Source organism: Xenia sp. Carnegie-2017, unplaced genomic scaffold (genome assembly GCF_021976095.1).
Source record: "Xenia sp. Carnegie-2017 unplaced genomic scaffold, XeniaSp_v1 HiC_scaffold_21, whole genome shotgun sequence".
NCBI lineage: Eukaryota > Metazoa > Cnidaria > Anthozoa > Malacalcyonacea > Xeniidae > Xenia > Xenia sp. Carnegie-2017.
This window is the reverse complement of record NW_025813484.1, coordinates 3615274-3641011: the sequence shown is the minus strand read 5'-3', so window position 1 is coordinate 3641011 and position 25738 is coordinate 3615274. Positions and strand designations below refer to the sequence as shown.

The following is a 25738-nucleotide window of genomic DNA, read 5'->3' as shown; positions in this document are numbered from 1 at the left end:
TGGAAATCAGAATTTTTCGTAGGTCGTAAGATTTGAAAGCGTATGAATCGTAATTGTTTTTTTAATGATGCTGTTCAGACTTCCTTCTTGCAAATTATCCTTTTTTTATTTTCATTGTGGGGCTCAATTCAACCTGTTTAGGTGACACATGACATTCTTTCATTTGAGATATACTTTAGTCTGAAATAAAATCTCAGAAAAATAGCAAAAAAAATCTATAATTATATTATATAGTCACCAAGTTCTCTCTTGAAAAATTAGTTTTGAAAACCTTTACAACAATGAATACTCATCTGAAATTATTGCAACACTCAAATTTAACTCTGACATCTCATTGAAGCAATTTTCGACGTAAAGACTTGCGTGTAACGAGGAGTGAAAAACTAGCGAATTCTTTAAGTGCTAATTATGCACAAGCAAACGTTAAATTCATTATGAAATATTTTTATCTCAGCGCAGCGCTCCGTTGCTCTGGAAATTTTATTCAAGGCAAATGCAATAGCAACTTCATTACGCACAAAAACTGAAAATATCGCATTAAAATATTTGTGTCATTCAAGTCAATCGTGGCTCGAGTGCGGAACCGTGACTGCGATTGTAATACAATATTGTTGCTATCTTAGCCAATCAAAATCGTAGAATTTTCTGTATTATTGAATTGAAACAGGCGGCCATCTTGGGAAGGTGGGTTTAAGCTGTCGTAAGGAGCCCTCAGCTCCGATACGACTTTTGTTCATGGAATTGGAAAATATAGTCGCGAATACAGTCTACATCAAGGCGAGGGAAAGTATGACGCATTTTTACATCTGTATTTGCTATTTTTGATGCAATAAATGACGATAACGGACGTTTGCTTTGTCTGTTGAGTTGTACGTTATGTCTCGCTGGACATATTTATCAAAAGTAGCACACAAGTGTACATACATGTAAACATTTGTGTGTATAGTGTAGTTGCAACAACATTTTTTTGGTAATCACTGCGTTCCGTTGTGTTAAATTGTGACTTAATGTTTGTTGCAGGTAAGGCCAAGGGAAGGAGCAAAAAATGGCGTTCGTTTTTGCAATTTCCTCATATCTCACTGTGCATTCATTTGAAGAACGAACGTAAGTGTATCCGTTTACGAAATGTATTGTTAATGTAATCTGTCGTGTTGATGAAGCAAATCCTCCAATATCTTTCTCAAGTCGATCTCAGTTATCGTCAAATATACACGGAACCGATTGGCAGGGAGCTTTTTTGTGAGTTCTGCTCGTCCGACAGCTTTGCCGATGGTGAATTGTCGAGACTCGACAGCTTTCTAAGAGCTATAGTAAGTCGTTCTTGTTGATGTTTACAAACTGTGAGGTTATCGTTGTGTCCCTATCCTTACCCTGTCAAGAAACACTGTACGCATCAATCAGCATATAAGAGGAATATGTTTGAAGTTTAACTTATACCGACCAAATCGATTATTCATCGTCTAGATCGAGTACGAAACCGCAGCTGAAACCGAGCGAAAGAGGCTCGCCTCCAAACTTGTACAGGACTTCTTGAAGAGCGAAAAGGACGTAAGTTTTTCCTCGCGCTCGCAAACTTCGGGGCAGGTTTCGAACGTTAAGTGTTTTTGTATTAAAGTTTATCTATGCGGCCAATCTCTTATTTGTTTCTCACTTTGTGAATTTATTAATGATGCTCGAAAGGTATTACCAGTTGATAGTTTGCCATCATAAATTGCAATCGTTATGAATTATAACTGCATTCAGATAATTTTAAAGTGTTGCGAGTAATGTAATTTTCACGTTCATTAAACATTTTGCCTAACAAAGTCCGGAATTTCGTGATTTTTTCGTGGGGAATAATTCCACTTTTTACCTCATGTGCATTTCATGTCTATCTCGAATCTTAATTAGTTATGGTTTTTTAATGTCTAGGGAATGTGCCGCCCGTTTTTTTCCGTATTTAGTTAAAAGTGTAATAATTTTGCTGGGAATATTCACAAGTGCTTTGGAATATTCCATGCATATTAGTGTTCAACGGGATTTCAAATTTCGATATTGAATTATGAAATTAACACGTCCGATTTTGCCTGTTACAATGAGGAAACGACGCGTTCGTATTCTCGAGCGTTCGCTTTAATTTCATTTTTGCTTTAAGACGATTCGTTTTCTAACAAATATTAAAGTTTCTTCCGAAGCCGGGGTGAAAAAATGGAATAGCCCAACACCGAATTTGCAAGATTTATGGAAATGAGTTGCTGGGCAGCTGGTGGGTGGGAGATCTTCGGGCAAAATCACTCCAAGACGTACATTTTTTGTATAAAACAATTTCTCAGTTGTTTATTGTGTGTATATCTCTGCAGGGAGGAGGTTCTTTTGTCACATGTCACCTGTGTTTTAAATATAAATGTAGTTATAGTCATTTCACATTGTTGACTATACTCATATATTGAATTAGATATTTTTCTGTTATGTTTAGGACAGTAGTTACTTTAATGGAGTCATTGAAGCTTCTTCTGTAGAGGAATTTAACCAGCTTTATACCGATAATGAGTCTCTCACATCTGAACTATTCATCTCCTTTAAAAGGTATTGCATATTCCTGTTTCAATGTTGGTAATTCAGTCATATTTATTTGAGTGGAGATTTCTCTTGACTGAAACTATCAATGTTATGAAGCTTTCAACCATTGATTGGAGCCCTCTTCAGAATAAGAAATATATGATTTATTAAGAAAAAGGTACCATTCCTATTAACAATACACTTGCAACTATGGCAACACACTCTATGCCATCCAATTTCAATCTAGAGAAATCTCTACTCTAACATACACCTGAACTCTTACTATAAATATTATTGCCCATAACATAAATACTTCCTTTTAGGCCATAGATAAAAGATTTTATTGATAACAACACTTCATCTTTAACTTTAGACATCATCAGATTGAAATATGCATAGGAAGTTAGAAAACATGTATACTATATATACAATATTTACTGAAAGTTAGTTTACAAATTGTGATGATGACAATGTGGTGAGATTTGTCTGCTAAAGGATAGAGGGGGGTTAAATGGAAGTAGATGAAGTTTAGTGGGATAGAACTGCCTTGAATGTTAAGGGTTGGGTTAAGCCTGGAGATGAGGAGTTGGTGGATGGATGGTTTTGGGTTTAATATCAACACTGTTTTGTGTCGTATGTAGGTCAAACCATGCGCCATTTACACACCAGAGTAGCAGAACATTTGGGAATCTTGCCTTTGACAGGAAAACCTTGTCCAATCTATTCCAATCAACTCCATTGTGTTCATCTATTTAAAAACCACTAATCACTTTGCTGACTTTGACAACTTCAAAAATTTGTCATTCTCATCTAATGCATATCAACTATCTATCCACAAAAGTCTCCTCGTCTCTAGGCTTAACCCAACTTATAATGTCCGAGTGCTATCCCATTTAACCTCATCTAAGTCCATTCAACCTCGCTCTATCCTTTAGCACATAAATCTCACCACACTGTCATCACCATATCTTGTAACCTAGCATTCTGTAATTATTGTATAATTAGTATGTACGTATGCTTACAAACTTCCCATGTGTAATTTATTTCAATCTGATGATGTCTTAAGTTAAAGACAAAATGCTATCATCAATAAAATCTTCTATCCCTGGCCTTATTGAAAGTTAATTTGTTGAGCAATATATATTATAACAATATATATATATATATAATTATACTAATGGGAGAATATTCCTGGATAAAAGAGCCCTCAATATCCTATATATTAAAAGAGCGTAAGATAAAATGAAATAAAATCAACAAGTTTTTGCTGTTGCTACTCGCAGTTCACACCGTAGGGCGATCTTCTGGCAACTAACAGATTATTTATTATTCGCTGACTATATACATTGATTAAAAGGTGCTAGGTTAGGTGTTAGGTTATCCTAAAAGAATGTAAAAAGAACAAGATGTTAAATAAACATTCCCATATCTTAAGTGCATGTTGTCATGTAACCTAACACCTTTTAATCAATGTATATTGTCAGCGAATAATAAATAATTTGTCAGTTGCCTGAAGATCACCCTACGGTGTGAAACTCCGAGTAGCGACAGCAAAAACTTGTCCATTTTATTTCATTTTAAATATAATTATATTTATATCAAGAATTTGTTTTCCACCTGGCATATCTACAATCACAATATTGAACTATTCTTGAGCCTATGTTGTCACCTTTTATTTATCTCATGGCTTACTTTGAGATGGAATTTCCTTTGATGTTCTTGTTGTTATTGTGTGTCAGTTTTGTTGTGTCAACTTACCTGTGTTTTACATTGTGTAAAATATCCTTAAATGTTCCCATCTAGCTCTATAGAAAATTATTTTGGTGGTGCTCCATTTGAAAAATTTAAGGAAAGCATGTTTTTTGAACGCTATCTACAATGGAAATACCTTGAAAGGTGATGTGGAGCACATTTTCTTTGCATGCTATTCAATGTGTTTGATTGATGATGTTTTGCCAACAATTTTCTCAGGCAACCTGTGACAAAAAAACTTTTTCGTCATTATCGTGTTCTTGGTAAGGGAGGATTTGGCGAGGTATGTAGTATGACCGTGTCATTATTACATTATTACGATGATTGAATACAATAGATGTAAAATAGTAAATTAATCATGATAAATATCAACAGAGAGGAGATTAGAAATTCATAATAGTTGAACATTATTTTATCATTTAATTTATGCACATCACATAGTATTGAAGATTAAGTATTGTATAGATACATAGTTATCTTTAGGATTAACTTAAGCTATGGTTGTGTAAATTTAAATTGTCACAAGTAGTGTCTTTATTCAGTGAAATTTTCATATTTCCTCACTCTGCAAGATTTAATAAGCACGTTATTTTTGCAGCTTTTTTATTGTATTCAATATTTTTATCATTTTTTATCGTCACTGGTTTTGTTGTTGTTTTGTTTGATGTTTATATCTCGGCCTTGAAATGTAGCATTTGGGTCATTTTTCCTCTGATAGTAAAGCTCATTCTGGGAGTGTTCTTTGTGATCACTTTATAGCACTAAAGGGCTTTGTGTAGTTTCCTTTAAAAGTTTTTCATTGTTTTCATGAGCAAGCAAGACGAATCTCTTGAGAGGATGTGTTTATATAGACCGTAACTCAACCAATAAATCCCTTAATTGGACGAAGGGTCATCTAGCACTGGGACCACAACTTTAAGTGGACCCCTACTTGAGCTAGGCTCCTTTAGCAAAGAAAACATTTGCAATTGAGAATATTTTTCAGTTGCTAGGTTCTTTTCTAAGTTTGGGCCACACCAGATTGCTGACTTTAAAATCATGACATCAGAGGACTTTTGAAGAAAATTTTGCCCAAGCCGCGATTTTTTGTGTCCTTGTGTGTAACCGGAGTGTTGTATTATTTATCTGAAGGTGTGTGCTTGTCAAAGCAAGATTAGTGGCAAAATGTATGCAATGAAAAAGCTAGAAAAAAAGAGGATAAAAAGGCGCAGGGGGGAGGCGATGGCACTGAACGAGAAGCAGTTGCTTGAAAAAGTGGATTGTAGATTTGTGGTAAGTGTATTATGGTTGAGATTCTCTATCCCCGACCCTCCCTCCCTCTCATAATTTATGCCGTTTACCAGAAATGATGCAATTAACGCCCTCCATCAAACAAACCGTTTCTTATTATCAAACGACGTGTATTGGACGTCTCTCTAATAAACGCCCCGTCTCTTTCTCATCGATGCCTACGTCATTCGATTATGATAATATAATTATAATAGTGGGTTCTTGTTTGAGCTCAGAAATAGTATATGTAGTGTAATTTTGTTTGTTCGCAATAAAGTTATACGTAGAAATGATATAAACGTATCTGTCTATGAAAGGCATGGTGTAGCGCTCCCTATAACTACTAAAATTTATCGAATTCCCGGGTGTTTATTAATTAGTTAACTTTCCCATGGTCAGTGGCAGACTGTATGGCGGGGAGGGGCACCAATACTTTTGAAAGACAACAAATCATGCGCTGAATAGCTGTCTATACACTTCTTGACGTATACATTAAACCTTGATTTTATTGTACTTGGTAGGATGACCCTGGAAAACTTGTGCCTTGGAGACAAGCTCCCCACCAGTATTTTATGAATTGTCCGACACTGCCCTTGATGTAGATTACCATCGTTTTTTTGTCTTAGGTCAGTTTAGCTTATGCGTATGAGACGAAGGACGCTCTTTGTATGGTCCTGACACTGATGAATGGTGGTGATTTGAAATTTCACATTCACAACATGGGAAATCCTGGATTCCTAGAGGAACGAGCATATTTCTACGCTGCTGAAGTTGCCAGTGGTTTGATTGCTCTTCACTCCAAAAGAATTGTGTACAGGTAGCGATGGTTGCCTAGCAATGGTTGCCAAGTGATTTCAACCGCAGTCAGAATTATGTGGTAATGAATATTTGTTTAGGGACATGAAACCTGAGAATATACTGCTTGATGATGATGGTCATGTCAGGATATCAGATTTAGGCTTAGCTATTGAAATTCCCGAGGAGGACAATGTTCGGGGACGTGTTGGAACTGTTGGATATATGGGTATGATTGTGGATCGAAGCGCTTTTTGGCTAAGTGTCGTAATTTCAGCATAAATTTTGTGTTTAATGATCTGCCATTGTTCTCGTGGATTAGAAATTTAAATTAGAACTTAACAAAATATCTTTTGACATGTTGACATCGATACATTGGTTGTTGGGGGGGGGCATATTCATATATATATATTCTCCCCCCTCCCTCCCCTCCCCCAAATGAGCGTTCGAATGACGCGCGTAGTTTGAGTTTGGGGGTTTAAGGAATTAGTGCATATTTCTAAGTTCAAAATTCAATCTGCTTGGTGGGAGAGAGCATTTCATATATGAACGTGAAAATTGTCAATTTTCATGTTTACAGCTCCGGAAGTCATTCTTAATGAACGTTATACGTTTTCACCGGACTGGTGGGGTCTAGGTTGTCTTATATATGAAATGATTCAAGGCAAGGTAAGCCAGTCTGTCACATCTCACGTGGATCGTACTTCATATATGTGTGTCCCGTGGTAAATCGTTTTTTCCGTGTAGTCCCCGTTCCGCGCGAGACGCGAGAAAGTGAAACGCGATGAAGTCGAGAGACGTGTCAAGGAAGATACAGAGGAGTATTCAGATAAATTCAGTAGCCATGCTCGACTTATTTGCTCACAGGTATAAAGCACCGATCGTCCGCGATATGGAGTATACCACGAATGAATGTGTTTATGAATCAAATTCATCCCAATTATCAAACCTCCCATTCGTTTTCAGTTACTCTCGAAAGATCCGAAGACAAGACTTGGTTGTCGCGAAGGAGGCTGGGACGAGTTGAGGCGACATCAATTTTTTAAGAATATTAATTGGGCACAGCTGGAAGCGGGACTCATTACACCGCCATTTGTTCCAGATGTAAGTGGCTTGATCTCATGTTTGTTTAACTTAATTTGTTTTCTTTAGTTAGTTTAAACAAAAACATCAGACTCCGAGGCCCCTTTCACACTGCGCCGGATTGCTATCGCAGCTTGTTAAATTTTCTATTTGTAAAAAGGCAGTGATAACGCTTACCATGAGGAACAAAAGCGAGTGAGCTAAATCTGTCAAGCATTCGGTCTAAATCATTGCTCCTTAAAGTGCCCCTATCAGTAAAAACGTTTGTTTGCAAATGTGAAATGTGAAATGTCTAACGTATCCGGTGAAAATGATTCAATTTGCTCAAATCGTCTCCTTGTTATGGCAGTTTAAAGTTGCTTTTCAACGGACCTTGTCCGTCGTGGCTTGAAGCCTGGGTCGAGCCAAATTGTGACTTCAAGGTAGTTGGCATGTTTATCTTATATGAGGAATCCCTTGCATGACGTCACAAAAGTAGGTCGTTTTAAAATTTCGACGGAGAAGGTCCACCAACAAGAGCATTTTTGCCAACTTGAAACAGCCATAAAAATGGAACGATTCTACCAAGTTAAAAACTTTTATCGTTGATACACTGGAAATCGCACCTAAATTTAATATCGCAATGAAAAATTTTATGCCGAAAGTGGGAACTTTAAAAAAAACAAAGACATCGTGAGCCGCAAACCCGGTATAACGTGAAAGTTGCCTTAGCACTATATTTATATGAAACTCATTAAAGGTTATTCCTTATTGTTGTATAGTCTAAAACCCACTAGAGATATGATATATAATAAAACACACGTTTTTCTTTCATTATAACAGCCTCGTGCCGTTTATTGCAAGGATGTCCTTGACATTGAACAGTTTTCATCTGTGAAAGGCGTTCGACTTGATGATAACGATGAAGGATTTTATCATAAGTTCGCTACCGGATGTGTTGCGATTCCTTGGCAAAGTGAGGTATATCACAAGTCCTTGGTGCTTCAATGTTTATTTTATTTACTCCGGTGTTTTATTGCTTTAATTCATATTCGGAATCCATTTGCACAGTCTTGTCTAACTCTAATTCATTGATATTGAGATGATCGAGATGGAATGCTATAAAGAACTCAACGTCTTCGGTCCTAATGGAACGCGGTCAGTGGATCTTTTAGGCGACCACCCCCCGGAACCGGAAAAAGATCCCGGCTGTTTTAGCGGCTTATGCTGTAGTAGTTCTAATAATTCGAAGGTGAACTTATTTTCATTGATTAATGTCGTGTAATTGTTCTTATGTGTAAAAAAGTGTTTTCATTCAGATAGAAACGACCGAGGCTACCACAACAACAAGTATAAGCAAAAATTCATGAAACATCCCCACAGTCGTAGCAAATCTTTCCTTTCCTGTACATAACGCTGGGCATAATTTATATAATTTGGTGGAAATATTTTTAACTCCGAAGAATACTTGGGTCGGGAACGCTTGTATGGAGAGAAACTCAAGGCTGGTCCATTCTTTTTCATAGTTAGAAATTTTCTTGAAGGTATTACTCAAATTGAATCGCTTACCTTTGGATGACGTCATCGGGAGAATGCGAGCACATGATGGACACGTGATGCTCGCCAAGTCAGCATTGTCTTCATCATGATTAGCTAAGCCTTAGAACGTGAATTTTTTTGTGAACTATGATTGGCTCGTCTTGTGTGAACTGCCCGTTGCTATGATTGACTTATATTATGAATTCTGGACCATTGAACTAAATATAACTGGAAGGTTACATCAAGCCAAAGGTTGAAACGAGCGATGAAACTAGTTCCAATCTTTCAATGCGCGGCCAATAGTAATTTCATTCACGACTGGACTCAAATTGTTTCCGGTCAAGATGACCGGTCGACAGTTCATTTTAGCTCGGTCAAAGTCGGTTTTTGACCGATCACTTATACATATAAATTGCATCGTACTAAATGTACACCGTCCTGGTTAGTGAAGTCCTAAGGACTGTTTGTGTTGGTGTTGACTGACGTTTCGACAACATGACGGTAGTTCTCGTCAGAGTAAGTTGTACCTGTAGTCCTCGCTTGACTATGAAGATGACTACCGCCAAGGCTGTCGAAACGTCAGTCAACATTACCACCAACAGTCTTTGTCAGGACTTCACTAACTAGGATCATCTACCAACAACATGCATGTAACGATACTCCGGGCCTTGAACCATTCAATTCATGCATAAATTGCTCAAAAAACGCGAAATGTGTTTGACATTTTAAGCTCGCAAGATGTTACCATGCATCGCATGACAGTTGTACTTTTGACAGACGTCAAAATGACCGACCGGGTAGTAAATTGGACGATCAACAAGCTTTTTTGGACGGTTAATTTCCGTTGACCGACCGTTATTTTGAGCCCTGTTGCGACAATAAGCTAGGCTTGAGGATAAAATTTGTCTTCGCGCAAAGTAAACGCATGTTTACCTAAAGGTAGCATTCCAGTTACATATTTAGCTCAATGATTCTGACGCGGTCATACGCACATGATAAACGCGTGGCTCAGAAGAGATTTAAGTTTTCATGTGCGCATAACCTTGTCAGTATTCATAATATGATTCCCTGATGATGGCTTTGCTATGACTGTCTTATCATATATGAAGAAATCATATGGCTCTTATGGTTTCTTATTTTCCTAAATCGTATGGTAGAGTGAAGATCCTTACTGGCTGGTCCACCATTGGTATTAATTGTACAGTTATAAATCGAATTTGTAGCAATTTAGAATAAATTTTGTCACTCTTTTATTGTTTAACGTAGCCTTGCTTATCATTAACCGGTCCTTGCATAGATCATCTTTGCACGGACTTGTACCGTAGCTTCACATTTCTAATTGCTTGGTCTTTTTCCATTAATCGAAAACGTTAATATTGAACACCAGCTTTTTCGTAAGGCATCATACGTTCGAGTCACGTGAACAGACACAGCATGTTCACGTGTGTGACTATGGGTTCACGTGTGCATGATCGATTTCCAGAAATGCGATTTTTGTTACTGTGTTCCCGGAAATGGTGTTTCTTAGACGTCGCTTTACGCATGGTTTCTTTGATGGTTGAGCTCTATCTCTGAAGGAGTAGGAACAATGGTAACTGCTGAATTGCTCTTTATTCATCCAATTTACTCGCGGTTGCTTCGCTTAAAATATTTCGTTTCCATTCCTCAATCGCAGCTCCCGATAGCTGTTTGACTTTTAGCAAGTTTCCGTCGTCATCTTAAGTAAGAAAATGTCGCGTTAGAAAAAACGATGGTGGCTGGAAGGTAGACAACATTTACCCGATGTAACTGGACTTTCCCTCATGAAATCCTTTATGGATTTTTCGACACAAAATATCGCTCTTTTTCGGAACTCTTCCATGTTTTCATTTTTGCTGAAAAGAAACAGGTCAACCCAGGGTCGTCTATGAATACAAAAAGCTTGAAAAAATTGCTAAATTCATACCAATCCGTTCCATCGATATTTATCTCTCCCCCTCGGCTTCCGTCGTTAAAGCACTCTTTCAAATACGTCAACAGGTCTCTAAAATAGGACAAAAAGTTTTCTAAAAAACCAATCTTTGTTGTTTATCGACCACATTAAAAGCATTTCACACCCGACGTGATTTTCTTTGTTCCAGCATGGGAAGGCTTTGTCGATGTTGAGTGTCCTAAAAATTGAATTCCGCTAGTTCTTCATCTTCGATGAATTAAAGAATCAATACTCTCTTACCCGTTTTTGTGGATCTGGGGATGAAAGACGTCACTTGTAAACCGAACTAACGGTGCAGTGTTGGGAAAACTGTCAAGTACACATTCAGGAGTGAAATATATCTGCGGTCACTATCATCTAGATTGTGATAATTTCAATCTTCCAAACGTACTTGTCACATGTTTGTAAATGTAGATCGTCCAGTTTGTTATAGTCCTGAGAAGACTGTTTTTGTTGTTGTTGTCTGACGTTTCGACAACCATTTGACTCTGAAGATGACTACCGCTAAGGTTGTCGAAACGTCAGTCAACAACAACAAAAACAGCCCTTCTCAAGACTATACCAACCTGGACGATCTACATTTACAAACATGTAACGATACTCCCAGGTTCAAACCATTTACTTTAAAACGTACTTGTCTTTAAACAGAATGTCAAATCTGAATATTCCTTGACGATAAGGACCGGTCCTCAGGAAGATAACCCCGTGCCAAACTAAAGAAGGAAATGAGCCAAATTACAACTTCCGCTCTCTGCGGATGATGCACTGAGATATTGGATGATTGTGGATACCCTCTTTCGTTTGCTAAGACAATGGCTGACTTGTTCTTTCTTACCTTGAAAGGATTTTATCGATGGAATTACGTAAACTCCATCGGGAGGATTTTTACACAGATACTCGCTGCAAACAAAACATTCGCGTCAATGAACACGCCGGCAAATGAAGTTAATGACATCACATAAAGTTATCCGTCACGACGCACATATTTTCACGTAAATCAGACATTATAAATTCACGCAAAATACAAAATTAACGACCGAATTGACCAGCTCTTTAATTATAGAAACGTTTGCGGTCACTTACAATTCCGTAATAATGTCGTGCTGGATGAAGTAGCGAGAAAAATCCTCATTGACGTCAACGAATGACTCATAACCATCCCCTTCACAAGGGAAATCGTCGCTAACTACATTAGCGTCATTTGCCATTGCTCGTTTCAGAGCTCTGCCGGGGTAGCGTAATAACTTTTTCGTCTCTTTTTTTAACTTGCTGCTGAGACCAAAAACGTTAACCGGTATTCTTTGTCTCGTATCTCGCGAAGTGTTTTCAAATTCTTCCGATTCAAGCTCGCTGCCATTGACGTGCGTCCTTGAATCCTGTTCGTTATTCATCGCAGGCATTGTAATCTGTCTTTAGTCTTTTCGTTGATCAGTGTGTAGTTTGTTGAAAATGATTGTTATAAATATATAATTCGTTTGTGTGTGTCACTGTCAACAAACCATTCACGACCCGCCATGACTTTTGTTAAAAACCTTTAATAATTTAACCCGCATGCTGCCATAAGGCCACAGCCAGTCATCAATGGCCACTGAAAAGCTCGTGTTACCGTTTATCAAATTTCATGCAATTTTAGGCATATTGGAAATGTTGTGCAATCGAATAATATGAATTAATTTGTTTGTGTTGTGGCGGTGGTAGCTCCTCAAAGTGAATGACATCTTTCATTTGTTTCTGCTCCGAAAAAGTTTTCATACCATAAATGAATAAAATGGACATACTTAGCATCTTACTGCTACAGGAGATTTTTGCTTCGTTTCATTATAATAGTTTTACTAAAAATAAATGCATAGCTTAAAGAAGTCAAACTAATCTTAATCATAATTCCTCAATCAATCTGGAAAAAACGATGAAGAATCAAGAAATGTCTGATACAATGACTGGTCTGAAATTAGACTGAAAAGACTGAAATAGAAATGAACAAGTAAACTAGTTCCAGTCCCTTTCAAACATTCTTATTTTCAATATGGCTGCCGCAGCCGAAGAAGTGGCTAATAATAATCCTTTGAGTAAAACTTTTGACAGCAAAGCCAGTGCCGATCTAGAGAGAGTAACTGATTACGAAGAAGACAAAGAAATAAGTCCAGTCAATATTGGAAGTGTTAGTACGATGATAGATTTTTACTGGCTTTTATTTTCATGAAATGGTTTAACTTAAAAGTTGAAGTTACAGAAACTTTTAAACAGACTTCAGTCACTTAACTTGCCTGGGCTTGACTTGTCGGTTGGCAATATGAATATTGTGTGAAATGTAGCTCTTAAAGAAAATAGATTAGGATAAGTAACGCGATTGTATTATACTACTGTAGGCAATATCGTTTGTGGATGATACTTACTCAAAAGAAAAAGCAGCCAAAGCTGAAAGGTATTTGATATTTAATACCATTTGAGGATTGTGTGTCGACTGCATATGACTCACTCTGGGTAAAAAGCATATCTTTTGCAAACAGCATATTTCCTCTTTATAAGGACATAGCACATTGACGGCTATTTTATGTAGTTGGTTTACAAAAGCTGGCATTATTTGTTTTGTTTTTATTGAATAATTTGCAAAATTTACATGGACAAATATTTTGAAATTAATGATGAGCTTATATTATTTAATTGTTTTGTTATCATGTGACCCTGTAACCAAGGTTACACCAACCCCCTTTACCCTCCCCCCCAGTAAACCTATTCCTCTCCCCTTCCAATTAATCCATCCCTGATCTGAAGCTCATTTTTGTAATCTTTAGAGAGAAAGAACTGGCAAAGGTTTCTATAAAAAAAGAGGATGTTGTTTTGATCGTAAGTAATTTTGTAAATCAAGTACATGCTATTAAATAATCTTGAATAAACCCGAATGACTTATTTGTAGATGAAAGAAATGGAGATCTCTAAATCAGCAGCAGAATGGAGTCTGAGAAGTAATGGCGGTGATGTAGTCAGAGCTTTGATATCATTGACAAACTAGGAAAGGTTTTGTATTTAATCTTATGTGTGCTAGTATTGCAAAGGTAAAGGATAAGGCTTGTGACAGAGAAACTATGAAACTCTGCATTTGAAACCATGGAAATCATTTGATGTAATATTTATCTTTTTCAAAATGAATTTGTGCGCATTTGCATTGCGAACCATTCATGTTTAAAAATTTTGTTTTGTTTTTTTCTTAAATCAAATCCAACTGATGATTTCAAGTGATTTAATGTGCGTGATGTTTATTTATTCACAGAAATGTACATTTTTTGTTTTGTTGCATTTTCACGAAATTGTCATAGATGATTTCCTCATTAAAACTTTATCTCTATACATGATTGCCTCATTAAAACTTTATCTCTATACATGATTGCCTCATTAAAACTTTATCTCTATACATGATTGCCTCATTAAAACTTTATCTTTATACAAAAACAGTATTTTAAACCAGGGAGTTTTTTTGCTGCTACATATCTGTTCCTGTTTTTGTACTCGTTCTCGTTGACTAACTAAAATTTATGTCATAAACGGGCTGGGGTTATGCCAAGGATGAGCCCACAATGTTGTTGGCTATGGTTTGTTGCTGAATTACGTTATGCAACAGCGTCTATTGCATATTTGATTGCTGGCGTGTCGGGCAGTAAAATGTTGAAATCTGATGAAAACTTTAGTATGCGTCACTACTCTCTCGGTTGAAATAGATAGAATCATTTTTACGAAAGCTATGGAGGAATTTGAGAGGGCCTTGGCCAATGCTCAATTGATTAGACGAGTTCAACACAATCAAGATAAGTTAAGAAAATTTTTGAACTTAGACAGCTAAGACGGCCGTTTCCAAAAGAAGTTATCGTTTTGCTCGCAAGGCAATCGGCGAGGCAATGTATACGATAAAAAAACTGCAGGATACAAGGTAATAAAAATACCTCTGTTATTGAGTTTCCCTAACATACCTACAATATTTTAGCACTATCATAACGTGGTTCGAATTTTCCTCACTTGAGTTAACAGGTTGTTGCTGTATGATTTTATTGCTTAATCAAGCATTATTACTTCCAAACTTCTTGTTTCCCCCGTCTTCAAAAATCTATAAAATAAAACGAACGAACGAAAAAAGTTAGAATGGGATTCAAGAATATTATACTCTTTTTCAAGCACTCTATATATATAGTTTATCCTCTTTCAACACGACTCTTAATAAAATATACTTTTCCCATTTATAATTTATTTAATAGTACATTGGTTTGTTTGTGTTTTTTAATGTCAAAATTCTTATGAGCTTTATTGAGGCCTCTATGTTTATTTTTTTACTTAGGAAAGGCGTTTAAAAGAAGTGTAATGACGTCAGGAAGAAGCTTTCTTGTTGATTTAAGGAGAAAAATTGGTTAATCTGCTTTCGAAGAAGTGTTAGCCATGCATGTTTGCCATTGATGACATATAAAGCATGTACGACGGAATTTAGGGCACGAAGAATATTTCCACCGCCATTGAATATGCTGCGAGCAGAAACTGTGGATTATATCAAAAGGAGCAAAATTGAAAGCCACCCCAGGTATGACTGTTACAGTCGTAGTGTCTGGCAGGAAGTTCTGGTTCAATAGCAAAGATATCCGTACCATTGCTGGTTGTTTAATGATTCAAGGAATGAAAACTTATTGTAATTGTTAATATAACCATCTAGCTAGCAGCAAAAATCTTGCATTATGCCTGACGGAAATCGTGTTTTGTTATATGATAGTAAAATAAATCATTTATGGTCTCAAAATTCTCTTGATTATAACTTAAATTTAAGTTTACAAGATGTCCTTTCTCGGTTTATATTTTATTTTATTTTTTAAGAAATTGTCGTCTGGTCAAGGATTGAAGTCTATTGAAGTTGTATTGAATCAATCATTAAGCATTCAATGACGTCATTACAATGGTTTCTTATGTTACATAAAAAGTCAGAGAACTGTATTTTCCGAGATATTTGACAATCATGGAGGGTCGAACAGCTTTTCTAGTATTAGCACTGTTTCAAATGGCGTTCATTTCTTCTGCGTTCGATCTCTATGGTTCAATGGATGATGCCCGTGATGCAATAATGTCATTCAGTTATAATCCCATACACATCGTGAAAGCGTTTGGTACAAAAGCAGTAGGTGTAGCAAAGAAATTTGTTGGAGAGTATTTTTTTAAGAGACTTAGTTGCTTTCCTTCCTTTTTCGGGCACATATCATCTCGTATTATGTCATCATTACCTCAACCATGGATCAACAAGAAGAAACGATTTCCATTAAATAATGCTTTCGATATTTATGGTTCAATGGATGACGCGCAAGACGCGATAATGTCATTTTATGATCCTGTGCACACCGAGGAAGCTTCTAGCGCCACGACACCGGTATTGAAGAGAGTGAACAAGAAATTGACTGGTAAACCGAGGCAAGTGAAGAAGAAACGAATATCATTAAATAAATTTACAGAAGCTATGGGGGACATTGAGAAGGCCGTAGCCGACGCTCAATTGATCATACGAGTCCAACACGATGAAGATAGACTAAGAAAAATGACAAAGTTGATTAAGACAGCCGTTTTAAAGAGAAGTTATGGTTTTGCTCGCAAGGCAATCGGTGAGGCAATGTATACGATTAAGAAACTGCAGGGAAAAAGGTAAAAAAATCCTCTGTTATTGGTTTTCGCTTTTTTTCAAGTTAACATTTTTCGCATCTTGCCACACCATTCTATCGTGCTCTTTCTTTCCTCGTGTACACAAATAAATTGATGGATTTCAAAATAGCAAATACCATGGTGAATGGTGATAATAACAATGTAATAGTTCTTAAAAGAACTGTTTTAACCAGAACACTAACCCAACAATTCAAAGGAACCGTTATTTACAGCTAGAAAGAGACACTATGCATTTCGGCAGACTACTCGTCAAGTGTCAACGTTTGCTAAATGAGAACCTCCAAATCATGCTATATTTATAATGTAACAAAAGGTCAATGTCATCCCTTTTGTAACATAACCTTTTGTAACATGGTATTTGCTATTTTGAAATCCATCTTTAAGTTTGTCACCACGACAAAGTCACTGTTTCATTATTTAAGAAATAAATTGAACAAACGATAAAAAAAATGCTGAGATGGAAGACAAGAATATTATTGTGCTGTAATCTCTCTCAACAACTGTACATAAATGTAAGACTATCTTTCAACACAACTCTAGTGGAAATATTTTCTTTTCCGGTATAATTAATTGATTAGTACATTGATTTGCTTGTTTTTTTTGTCATTAAAATGTTTTTCCTCGAATTTTCGTTCTTTGCACTTTAGTCTATGGTTTTTATTGAGGTCACTGTGGTTTTTCGTTTAGGAACAGCAGACGAGGTAAAAGAAGTTCAACATTATCAACTAAGAACTTTATTCTCAACTTAAAAAAGACAATCGGTGCATCGGCTTTCAACGATTTGTTTGCCATGCATGGTCAGGTTACACTTATGTTTGCCATTGATGACACTGGGAGCATGAGTGATGAAATTCAGGGTGCGAAGAATTTAGCCACAGCTATTGTGAACAAGCAGCGAGAAGAACCCGTGGATTATATCTTGTCGCCTTTTAATGATCCAGGTAAAAAAAACTCACACAATGTCGTTGTGTGAGATATCAGTCATCGATCAGATAATGATTAATCCGTATATCATGAGACTGTTCGCATGTGTTTTTTCAAACTAAAGAAATTTCGCCTTGACCTCTAGTAATAGTTTAATAAGCCCTTAATAACCGAGCGCGAGATCTTTACGGAGAAATATCGGACCGAATATTTTTTGGACAGACCGAGCCTGTAGGGCGAGGTTTGTACAAAAAGACAGAGGTCCGATATTTCTCAGTTAAGACCGAGAAAGCGAGGTTATTAAAAGGTTTATTATATGGCATTATTTGACCTGAAACGAAGCTTGCTTTCTTTCTCGTCCTTGTTGTTTTTTACCGGTTGGCTTTCACTTTTCTAGTTTTCGTCTTAAAAAATAAATCGTTTCAAATTGTATCGTCTAGATAGTTTAACTGTGTTCCAAGTGTTTTTCCTTCGAATCGCATTCGCAAATGGTTTTTTGTTTCGTTTATTTTTCGTTTTGCTGTTTGCATTACGAAGTTTGTTTACATTTGACTGTAAAATTACGGGTTTTAGACCGTGGTCGATTACGGGAAAATAATGGACCGGCAAAAATGTTTCTGAGTTGGTGGGTGAAACGTGATGTAGTTTGCATGTGTGTTCTCTCATAAACCTGGACCAGCTCATGATAATTTCATAATTTAACATTATTGCTACAATGCTTTGCCTTTTTAGTTGCATTTTATGATGATATGTTTATGTTTTAGGCACTGGTCCGGTCACATATTGTGATGAAACACAAACAGACAAATTTCTTGAGGCGATTTCCTCATTGGAACCTCATGGTGGAGAAGACTGTGCCGAGTTGACGTTCACTGGTATGAACAATGCCATCGATGGAGGTCCTCAGCCACGTTCTCCACTTTACGTGTTTACTGATGCCGGACCAAAAGACGCCAACAACAAAAACATCACGTACTTATTGGAAATCGCCAAAAAACAAGGATTTGTCGTCAATTTCTTTGTTGTGAAAGGCACGGGATGTTCTAGGAAGGCTGACATTACGATCTTTCATAAAATAGCTGAAGGGACGGGCGGTCAAGTGTTTGAATTGGAAGATGCGGCCGAATTAGAGAAATTTGCCAGTCTTACTGCCACTTCGCTTCATGCAACAGCAGACGTTAGTAAGTTTAGTTACAAAGCTACTACTGAACGGAAAAAAAGAAGTTTGTCGAAACAAAATAAGCTATATCCAATCACTGTTGACGATTCTATCGACACAATGGTCATTTCAGTAACCGCTGATCAAGCTTATGGAAGCGGAAATTCGTGGAGTGTGACTTCTTCCACAGGATCGCTCGCGGGCGTCCCAACTGAGAAATTGAGCTATGGGAGAATTTATGAAATCTCAAATCCTAAAGTTGGAATATGGAATTTAGAAATACAATCGAGACCGGACGTGAACTATGATATTTCAGTAAAGGGAGTGAGTACAGATAATATTGACTGTCAAGTTTATTTTGTTCGAACGACCTCTCGTCGTGGAGTACAAACCACATTCCCGATATCATCTCCTATATTAGGTAAGAGTGAAAATTTTTATTGTAAATTGTCGCGGTGTTGTGTCAGTTCTCCTTGATTTATGCTTATCAAGTTATGAATTCATAATCCTCCATATTGTCAGGTGTTCAAGCTGAAGCAATTTTAACTGTTGGAGGAATCTCTCATGTCAACAAGAGAAGTTTGGCCGCGGAACTTGTGACTTTGGGTGGTGACGTCATCACAAGCACAAGACCAACGTCATTCTCCGCTAAAGATAGCAAAGGGATTAGGTATTCGTTCAAATTTCATCCACCAAATCAAATTTTCAAAATCAAATTGAAAGGTCTCACAAAGAAAGGCAATTCATTCGAGCGCATTTCTAAAACACCAGTTAAAGCAGAAACATTGATAGTGAAAGTATTGTACGCAAGAAACGATTTCACATTGAAACACGGAAGCACAACTTTTTTAATTTTCTCGATTGAGAACTTTGGGAACAATGAGGTCGTCGATTTTAAATCGTTTGGAAACTTGGGAACAGTCAAAAGTCAGAACAGAAAGTTTGGTCTCGCGCGTAAAGGTCGGGAAACATCGTTTGCCGTCACGTTCCGAGGAAAACCGAAAGCCACCCCAGGTATGACTGTTACAGTCGTAGTGTCTGTGACAGGAAGAAGTTCTGGTTCAGTAGCAAAGGTGTCTGTTCCATTGCTGGTTGTTGAATGATACAAGGAATGAAAAATTCTTGCATGTAATTGTTTATATTTACCTTTTAGTTAACAGCAGAAATCTTTTATAAATCATAACGGAATGCGTATTTCGTTATATTATAGTAATAACTATTTTAATGTGAGGTAGTAAATTAGTGATAAATACGATGGAAATTGTTCATATATATTCTTACATTTTCATGAAAACGTCAAATATTAGATAGTTTTAGAAAAGGGCGTTTAGGAAGCGATTGCGCCTCATCTTGGTGATTACCTGTAAAGAATGCATCTCTCTGCTCAAAATAGTGCCGAACATCGCGATGATTCTAACATGAAGGCAATATTAGCTAACATGGAGATCACTCAATTTACGGCGCAAACTCTCTTCACGTGAATAATTTCGAGTATTTATGAGTGGTTTCTATCAGCCAAACTCAAAACCTTAGTGGAAAGCTTGGCCTTTACCGCTGAAGACTACAACTGCGCCAAAGCTACCATTTATCAAAAGTCCGTGTACGCCTTAATGTTTTTGGAGAACACAAATCTTATTAAGCAAAAAGGCATCCAGAAATTTTTTTAGTCTCACACACAGTTGTGAAGATAGTAACACCTTTTACTAGAATCTGAAGACATGAGTTGATCAAAAGTCCAAAGGCCAGGCTTTACGTAAGGAGTAAAAGTATTTATATTGAAGAACCATATTGAAGATTCGTATTATAACCACAACATCAGGAATTTGAAGAGGTTATCTCATCATATACAAGCGTTCGTTTACCTCGAAACAAAAAGAACAGCAAAGAGAGCAGAAACTTGCCAACTTTCAACAGTAAACAAACCATGGGAGACATCTTATATTACAAACTCCTTCGGCAAGGGGATTCAACTCCCCCTCCCATGTCAGTGATATCAATCATTGCATAATATAAGTAACTGCTATTTTGGGAATGTTTTGCCTCCCCAAATAAAATCATTTCGGCGCGATTGCCCCAGCGTCAATAATAAAAACCTCACAGTTCAAATGGCCTAATGCAAATCTTTGTAGTCACGTTTTGCGCATTTCGTTCAAGCATTTCAAAGCAAAATTTCTGACAACCGGAATTGAAAAGTCACAATAATGACGCACACTTTCTTCCATAGTCTGCATGATTATTTAACGCGTATGTACAAATCTCGAAATCGTCCCTGTTGAGATTGATGTAATCACTTGTGTGAATAACGCCATTACACTCGGTAGGAAAAAGGTAGAATATTTAAAATGTTCTCAGTTGACTTGTTAGACAATTTTAGAGATTTTTTCGTCGACTAACGTTATCGTTCAAATCATTCTGGTTCTAGTGCGTGCGTCTACAAATATCTAGATTTCTTTGTTTTCGCAAATTTTGCAAAGATTTTCTCGCGGTTTAGCTTATCTTCTACTCATATCCGGCAATTTGTCACGTGTTTCAGCAGCTAATCGACAACATTGATGGACAAGATTGATATTTGACTCATCTGACACGAATGACAAATGTTGTTCAAAACTTCCGCGCACACTAGGAAATTTTGTCGATCACACTTGTCACGAATAACAAGTACGCGTGGCAAGTTCACCAGTGTGCGGGGGTCTTAAGAGAACCGTGCAGAGACTCGCAACAGCTTGTGAGAGATATTCAACAACCATGAAGGGTCTGACAGCTTTGCTTCTTCTCTTCCAAATGGCGCTCGTTTATTGTGCGTTCAATCTTTATGGGTCAATGGACGACGCCCGCGACGCGATAATGTCATTTTATGATCCTGTGCACATCGAGAAAATATCTCGTGCGAGGCCACCACCTGTATTGATGAAAGTGCCTTCCTCTGGCGGCGGTTGGAGGAGAAGAACCAACTCAATGAGGAAAAAAATCACTCGTAAACCAACGCTTGTGAAGAAGAAACGAGTTTCATTAAATAAATTTACAGAAGCTATGGAGGACATTGAGAGGGCCTTGGCCAATGCTCAATTGATCAGACGAGTCCAGCACAATCAAGATAGGTTAAGAAAATTGTTAAAGTTGATTAAGACGGCCGTTTCCAAAAGAAGTTATCGTTTTGCTCGCAAGGCAATCGGTGAGGCAATGTTTACGATAAAAAAACTGCAGGATACAAGGTAAAAAATCCTCTGTTATTGAGTTTCCCTAACATACCTACAATATTTTGGCACCATTTTGCCGCATTAAAGTCGTCCTTGCTTAAGTTAATCGGTTGTTGCTGTACTATTTTATCGTTTAGTCTCGCTTTATTTCTTTCGAACTTCTTGTTTGCTTCGAAAATAAATAAAATAAAACGAACAAATGGGGAAAAAGGACATTCAACATTTATTGTCATCTCTTTCAACAACTCTTTATAAATAAATGATCTTTCAACACGACTCTAATTGAAAAATACCTCTCCCCAAGTGTTTTTCTGTTAAAATTTTTACCTCGATTTTTTGTTCTTGTGAACTCTATTGAGACCATTGCGTTTTTCCAACTCAGGAGAGGCACGCGAGGGAAAAGAAGTGCAATGACGTCAGGAAGGAGCTTTCTTGGCAACTTGAAGCAGACAATCGGTGCATCGGCTTTCAACGATTTGTTTGCCATGCATGGTCAGGTGACACTTATGTTTGCCATTGATGACACTGGGAGCATGAGTGATGAAATTCAAGGTGCAAAGAATTTAGCCACAGCTATTGTGAACATGCAGCGAGCAGAACCCGTGGATTATATCTTGTCGCCTTTTAATGATCCAGGTAAACAAAACTCTCTCACACACACATTGTTAATCGATCGATTTGGTCGGTGAAACGTGATGTAGTTTGGATGTGTGTTCTCTCATAAACCTGGACCTGCTTATGATAATTTCATAATTTAACATTATTGCTACAATGCTTTGCCTTTTTAGTTGCATTTTATGATGATACGTTTATGTTTTAGGCACTGGTCCGGTCACATATTGCGATGAAACGGAAAAAGGCAAATTTCTCAATGCGATTTCATCATTGACGCCTCATGGTGGAAGAGACTGTCCTGAGTTGACGTTCACTGGTATGATTAATGCCATTGATGAAGGTCCTCAGCCCGATTCTCCACTTTACGTGTTTACTGATGCCGGACCAAAAGACGCCAACGATGATAAAATTAATTATTTATCGGAAATCGCCCAAGCTGAAGGACATGTCGTGAATTTTTTCTTTGTGAAAAACACGGGATGTTCTAGGAATGCTGACATTACGTCCTTTCATAAAATAGCTGAAAAGACGACCGGTCAAGTGTTTGAATTGCAAAATGCGGCCGAATTAAATGCGTTGACCGGTCTTACTGCTACTTCGCTTGGCGGGACAGCGGTCGTTCGTAGCGTTAGTTACCAAGCCACGTCACGCAAAAAGAGAAGTTCGACAAAACAAAGTAATACTTACACCATCACAGTTGATGATTCTATCGACACAATGGTCATTGCCGTAACCGCTGATCAAATTTATGGAAGCGCGAATTCTTGGAGTGTATCGCTGACCTCTCCCACAGGATCGCTCGCGGGCGTCACGACCAGCAATTTGAACCAAGGGAGAATTTATCAAATCTCAAATCCGAATGTGGGAATATGGAATTTAGGAATACAATCAAGACCGGATGTGAACTATGATATTTCAGTAAAGGGAGTGAGTACAGATAATATTGACTTCGAAGTTTATTTTGTTCGAACGACCTCTCATCCTGTAGTACGAACCACATTCCCGATATCATCTCCTATATTTGGTAAGAGGGAAAATCTTTATTGTCAACTGTCGCGGTGTTGTGTCAGTTTTCCTTGATTTATGCTTATCAAGTTTAGATCATCTATGAATTCATAATCCTCCATATTGTCAGGTGTTCAAGCTGAAGCAATTTTAACTGTTGGAGGAATCTCTCATGTCAACAAGAGCAGTTTGAGAGCAGAACTTGTGACGTTGGGTGGTGACGTCATCACGACAACAAGACCAACGTCATTGTCCCCAAAAGATAGCAAAGGGATTAGGCATTCATTCAAATTCCATCCACCAAATCAAATTTTCAAAATCAAATTGAAAGGTCTCACAAAGAAAGGCAATTCGTTTGAGCGCATTTCTCATTCACCTATAAAAACAGAAACATTGATAGTGAAAGTATTGTTCGCAAGAAACGATTTCACATTGAAACAAGGAAACACGTGTTATATAATATTCACTGTCCAGAACTTTGGGAACAACGAGGTTGTCAAATTCAAATCGCTTGGAAACTTGGGAACAGTCGAAAGACAGTCTAGAAAGTTCGGACGCATACGTAAAGGTCGGAAGACATCGTTTGCCGTCACGTTCCGAGGAAAACCGAAAGCCACTCCAGGTATGACTGTTACAGTCGTAGTGTCTGTGACAGGAAGACGTTCTGGTTCAGTAGCAAAGATGTCCGTACCATTGCTGGTTGTTTAATGATTCAACGAATGAAAACTTATTGTAATTGTTAATATAACCATCTAGTTAGCAGCAGAAATCTTGCATTATGCTTGACGGAAATCGTGTTTTGTTATATGATAGTAAGAAATAATTGGATATATAGTAGTAAATTAGTAATAAATACAAAGAGAAAAATTCTTGTTGTATTTTCTTGCATTGTTATGGAAACGTTAAAGATTGTAGCGTTATAGAAAAGGGCGTTGAAGAAGTGATTGAGCGTCATCTTATTGATCACGAATGCAGTCGATCAATGCTAGCCAGCGGTCGAAAAATCACAGTTAGCGGACAAAGTGGAAGTTCATTTGATTACTGAAGTGAGTAATATTCTGAATATGCAGATGATTCTAGCATCGAAAAAAATGAACTAAAACAGAAATCATTCAATTTACAGAGATACTTAGCAAAACTTCTTTTATGTTAATAAATTTCCGTATTTATGAAGGTTTCTACCGTCCAAAATTGAAACCTAAGTGGAAATCTTGGCCTTTACCTCGACAAGACTAAAATCGCGACAAAGCTACAATTTGCCAATAGTTCACATAGCTCTTCGTGCTTTTGGAAACCACGAAACGTGCGATTGAAAAAGGCATTGACGAAACGGTCTCATTTCGCTCACACAGTTGTAAAGATAGTAACAACTTTTATCAACTCTTGATATAAGAAACGAGTCGATGAATAGAATAGTTTTCAACAGACACCCCAAGGTTAGGTCCTGTTTACATGAGAGCTGAACGAAGTCAAACCACTACCAGCTCGTGTGTCGGTTAAAGTATTATTTATAGTAGATGTTTACATGGGACCGTTACGTGATTGACTCAGAGCGGTCTGAAGTCATAACGTCTGCTGAGCCGATCCGACCGAGTTCAGAACGGTGTGAATTGAAACTGGCATCAATGTACACCATAAAGTTCAGACCGGTCTGAAATGGCATCAACGCATGCGCTCAAAAGCAAATTACAAAAACAAAATGGCTAGCAAGTATAAAACTAACCTGCAAAGGAGGCATTACGCGAATGAAGATTTTTCGTGATTTCGTGCCGGTCCCATGTTCATGCAAAAAATTCTGATTTTCATTTCGGTTTGACTTCGTTCCGGTCCAAAGGCTTTAGATTTCATGTAGGAGGAGTGAGAGTATAAAGATTTTTCTTGAAGAACTGTATTGTCACCACAACCGTCAGGAATTTCAAGAGACAATCCCATCATAAAAGCACTCTTTGATGTCGAAAGAACAAGAACAAAGAAGAGAGCATAAATTTTCCAAATATTAGCAGTAAACGATCCATGGGAGACCCTCTTACACTACACATTCTCCAGCTTCAATGATAAAAGAACTTTACACATTCTCCAAGTCAAATGATAAAAGAACTTTATATGCAAAAACTCTTTATCCTGTGTGCAGACCTTACCACGTCCAATTGTTTTACATTCTTTCTTCAAATTTCACTTGTCTTGTCAAACATCAACTGTACTACTAGGTCATAATGATATTCCATGTTTATG

The 25738-nt window shown here is 37.4% G+C and overlaps 5 protein-coding genes and 1 long non-coding RNA gene across 9 annotated transcripts; 4 read left to right on the top strand and 2 right to left on the bottom strand.

The window, feature by feature from the left end:
* The first annotated feature begins 647 nt into the window (after window positions 1-647).
* Window positions 648-10216, top strand: LOC124444838 (G protein-coupled receptor kinase 5-like). Of its 2 annotated transcripts, none has more exons than XM_046995506.1 (16): window positions 648-787; window positions 1021-1104; window positions 1186-1310; window positions 1465-1548; window positions 2456-2565; window positions 4342-4434; window positions 4510-4573; window positions 5422-5562; window positions 6186-6376; window positions 6456-6583; window positions 6935-7023; window positions 7102-7221; window positions 7321-7458; window positions 8260-8397; window positions 8519-8668; window positions 8740-10216. In XM_046995506.1, the coding sequence occupies exons 1-16, from the start codon at window positions 736-738 to the stop codon at window positions 8770-8772; spliced, it is 1740 nt and encodes a 579-aa protein (XP_046851462.1). In that variant the 5' UTR covers window positions 648-735; the 3' UTR covers window positions 8773-10216. The 2 variants fall into 2 exon arrangements, with proteins under 2 accessions (XP_046851462.1, XP_046851461.1); XM_046995505.1 differs by having other exon boundaries at window positions 649-787; window positions 8736-10216.
* On the bottom strand, window positions 10189-12486 carry LOC124444848 (ubiquitin-conjugating enzyme E2 2-like). 3 transcript variants are annotated; one of them, XM_046995516.1, is made up of 8 exons: window positions 12011-12486; window positions 11763-11827; window positions 11562-11640; window positions 11168-11236; window positions 11052-11105; window positions 10901-10978; window positions 10735-10829; window positions 10189-10672 (listed from the first exon to the last, which is right to left on the bottom strand). In XM_046995516.1, exons 1-8 carry the CDS (start codon window positions 12325-12327, stop codon window positions 10566-10568), a joined length of 864 nt encoding a protein of 287 aa, XP_046851472.1. In that variant the 5' UTR covers window positions 12328-12486; the 3' UTR covers window positions 10189-10565. The 3 variants fall into 3 exon arrangements, with proteins under 3 accessions (XP_046851472.1, XP_046851473.1, XP_046851474.1); XM_046995517.1 differs by lacking the exon at window positions 11168-11236; XM_046995518.1 differs by lacking the exons at window positions 11052-11105; window positions 11168-11236.
* Window positions 12487-12672: 186 nt separating this feature from the next.
* LOC124444857 (huntingtin-interacting protein K-like) lies at window positions 12673-14272 on the top strand. The gene is made up of 4 exons (XM_046995526.1): window positions 12673-13085; window positions 13294-13349; window positions 13720-13771; window positions 13842-14272. The coding sequence occupies exons 1-4, from the start codon at window positions 12951-12953 to the stop codon at window positions 13935-13937; spliced, it is 339 nt and encodes a 112-aa protein (XP_046851482.1). The 5' UTR covers window positions 12673-12950; the 3' UTR covers window positions 13938-14272.
* LOC124444858 lies at window positions 13528-25545 on the bottom strand. The gene is made up of 3 exons (XR_006948041.1): window positions 25230-25545; window positions 14890-15023; window positions 13528-13742 (listed from the first exon to the last, which is right to left on the bottom strand). It is a non-coding gene; the product is annotated as an uncharacterized LOC124444858 (long non-coding RNA).
* LOC124444835 (von Willebrand factor A domain-containing protein 7-like) lies at window positions 14425-19983 on the top strand. Its single transcript, XM_046995501.1, has 6 exons — window positions 14425-14849; window positions 15252-15488; window positions 15776-16588; window positions 17294-17547; window positions 18295-19110; window positions 19212-19983. Exons 3-6 carry the CDS (start codon window positions 15915-15917, stop codon window positions 19790-19792), a joined length of 2325 nt encoding a protein of 774 aa, XP_046851457.1. The 5' UTR covers window positions 14425-14849; window positions 15252-15488; window positions 15776-15914; the 3' UTR covers window positions 19793-19983.
* Window positions 21303-24373, top strand: LOC124444836 (hemicentin-1-like). Its single transcript, XM_046995502.1, has 4 exons — window positions 21303-21901; window positions 22269-22522; window positions 22707-23525; window positions 23637-24373. Exons 1-4 carry the CDS (start codon window positions 21435-21437, stop codon window positions 24212-24214), a joined length of 2118 nt encoding a protein of 705 aa, XP_046851458.1. The 5' UTR covers window positions 21303-21434; the 3' UTR covers window positions 24215-24373.
* Window positions 25546-25738: the final 193 nt, after the last annotated feature.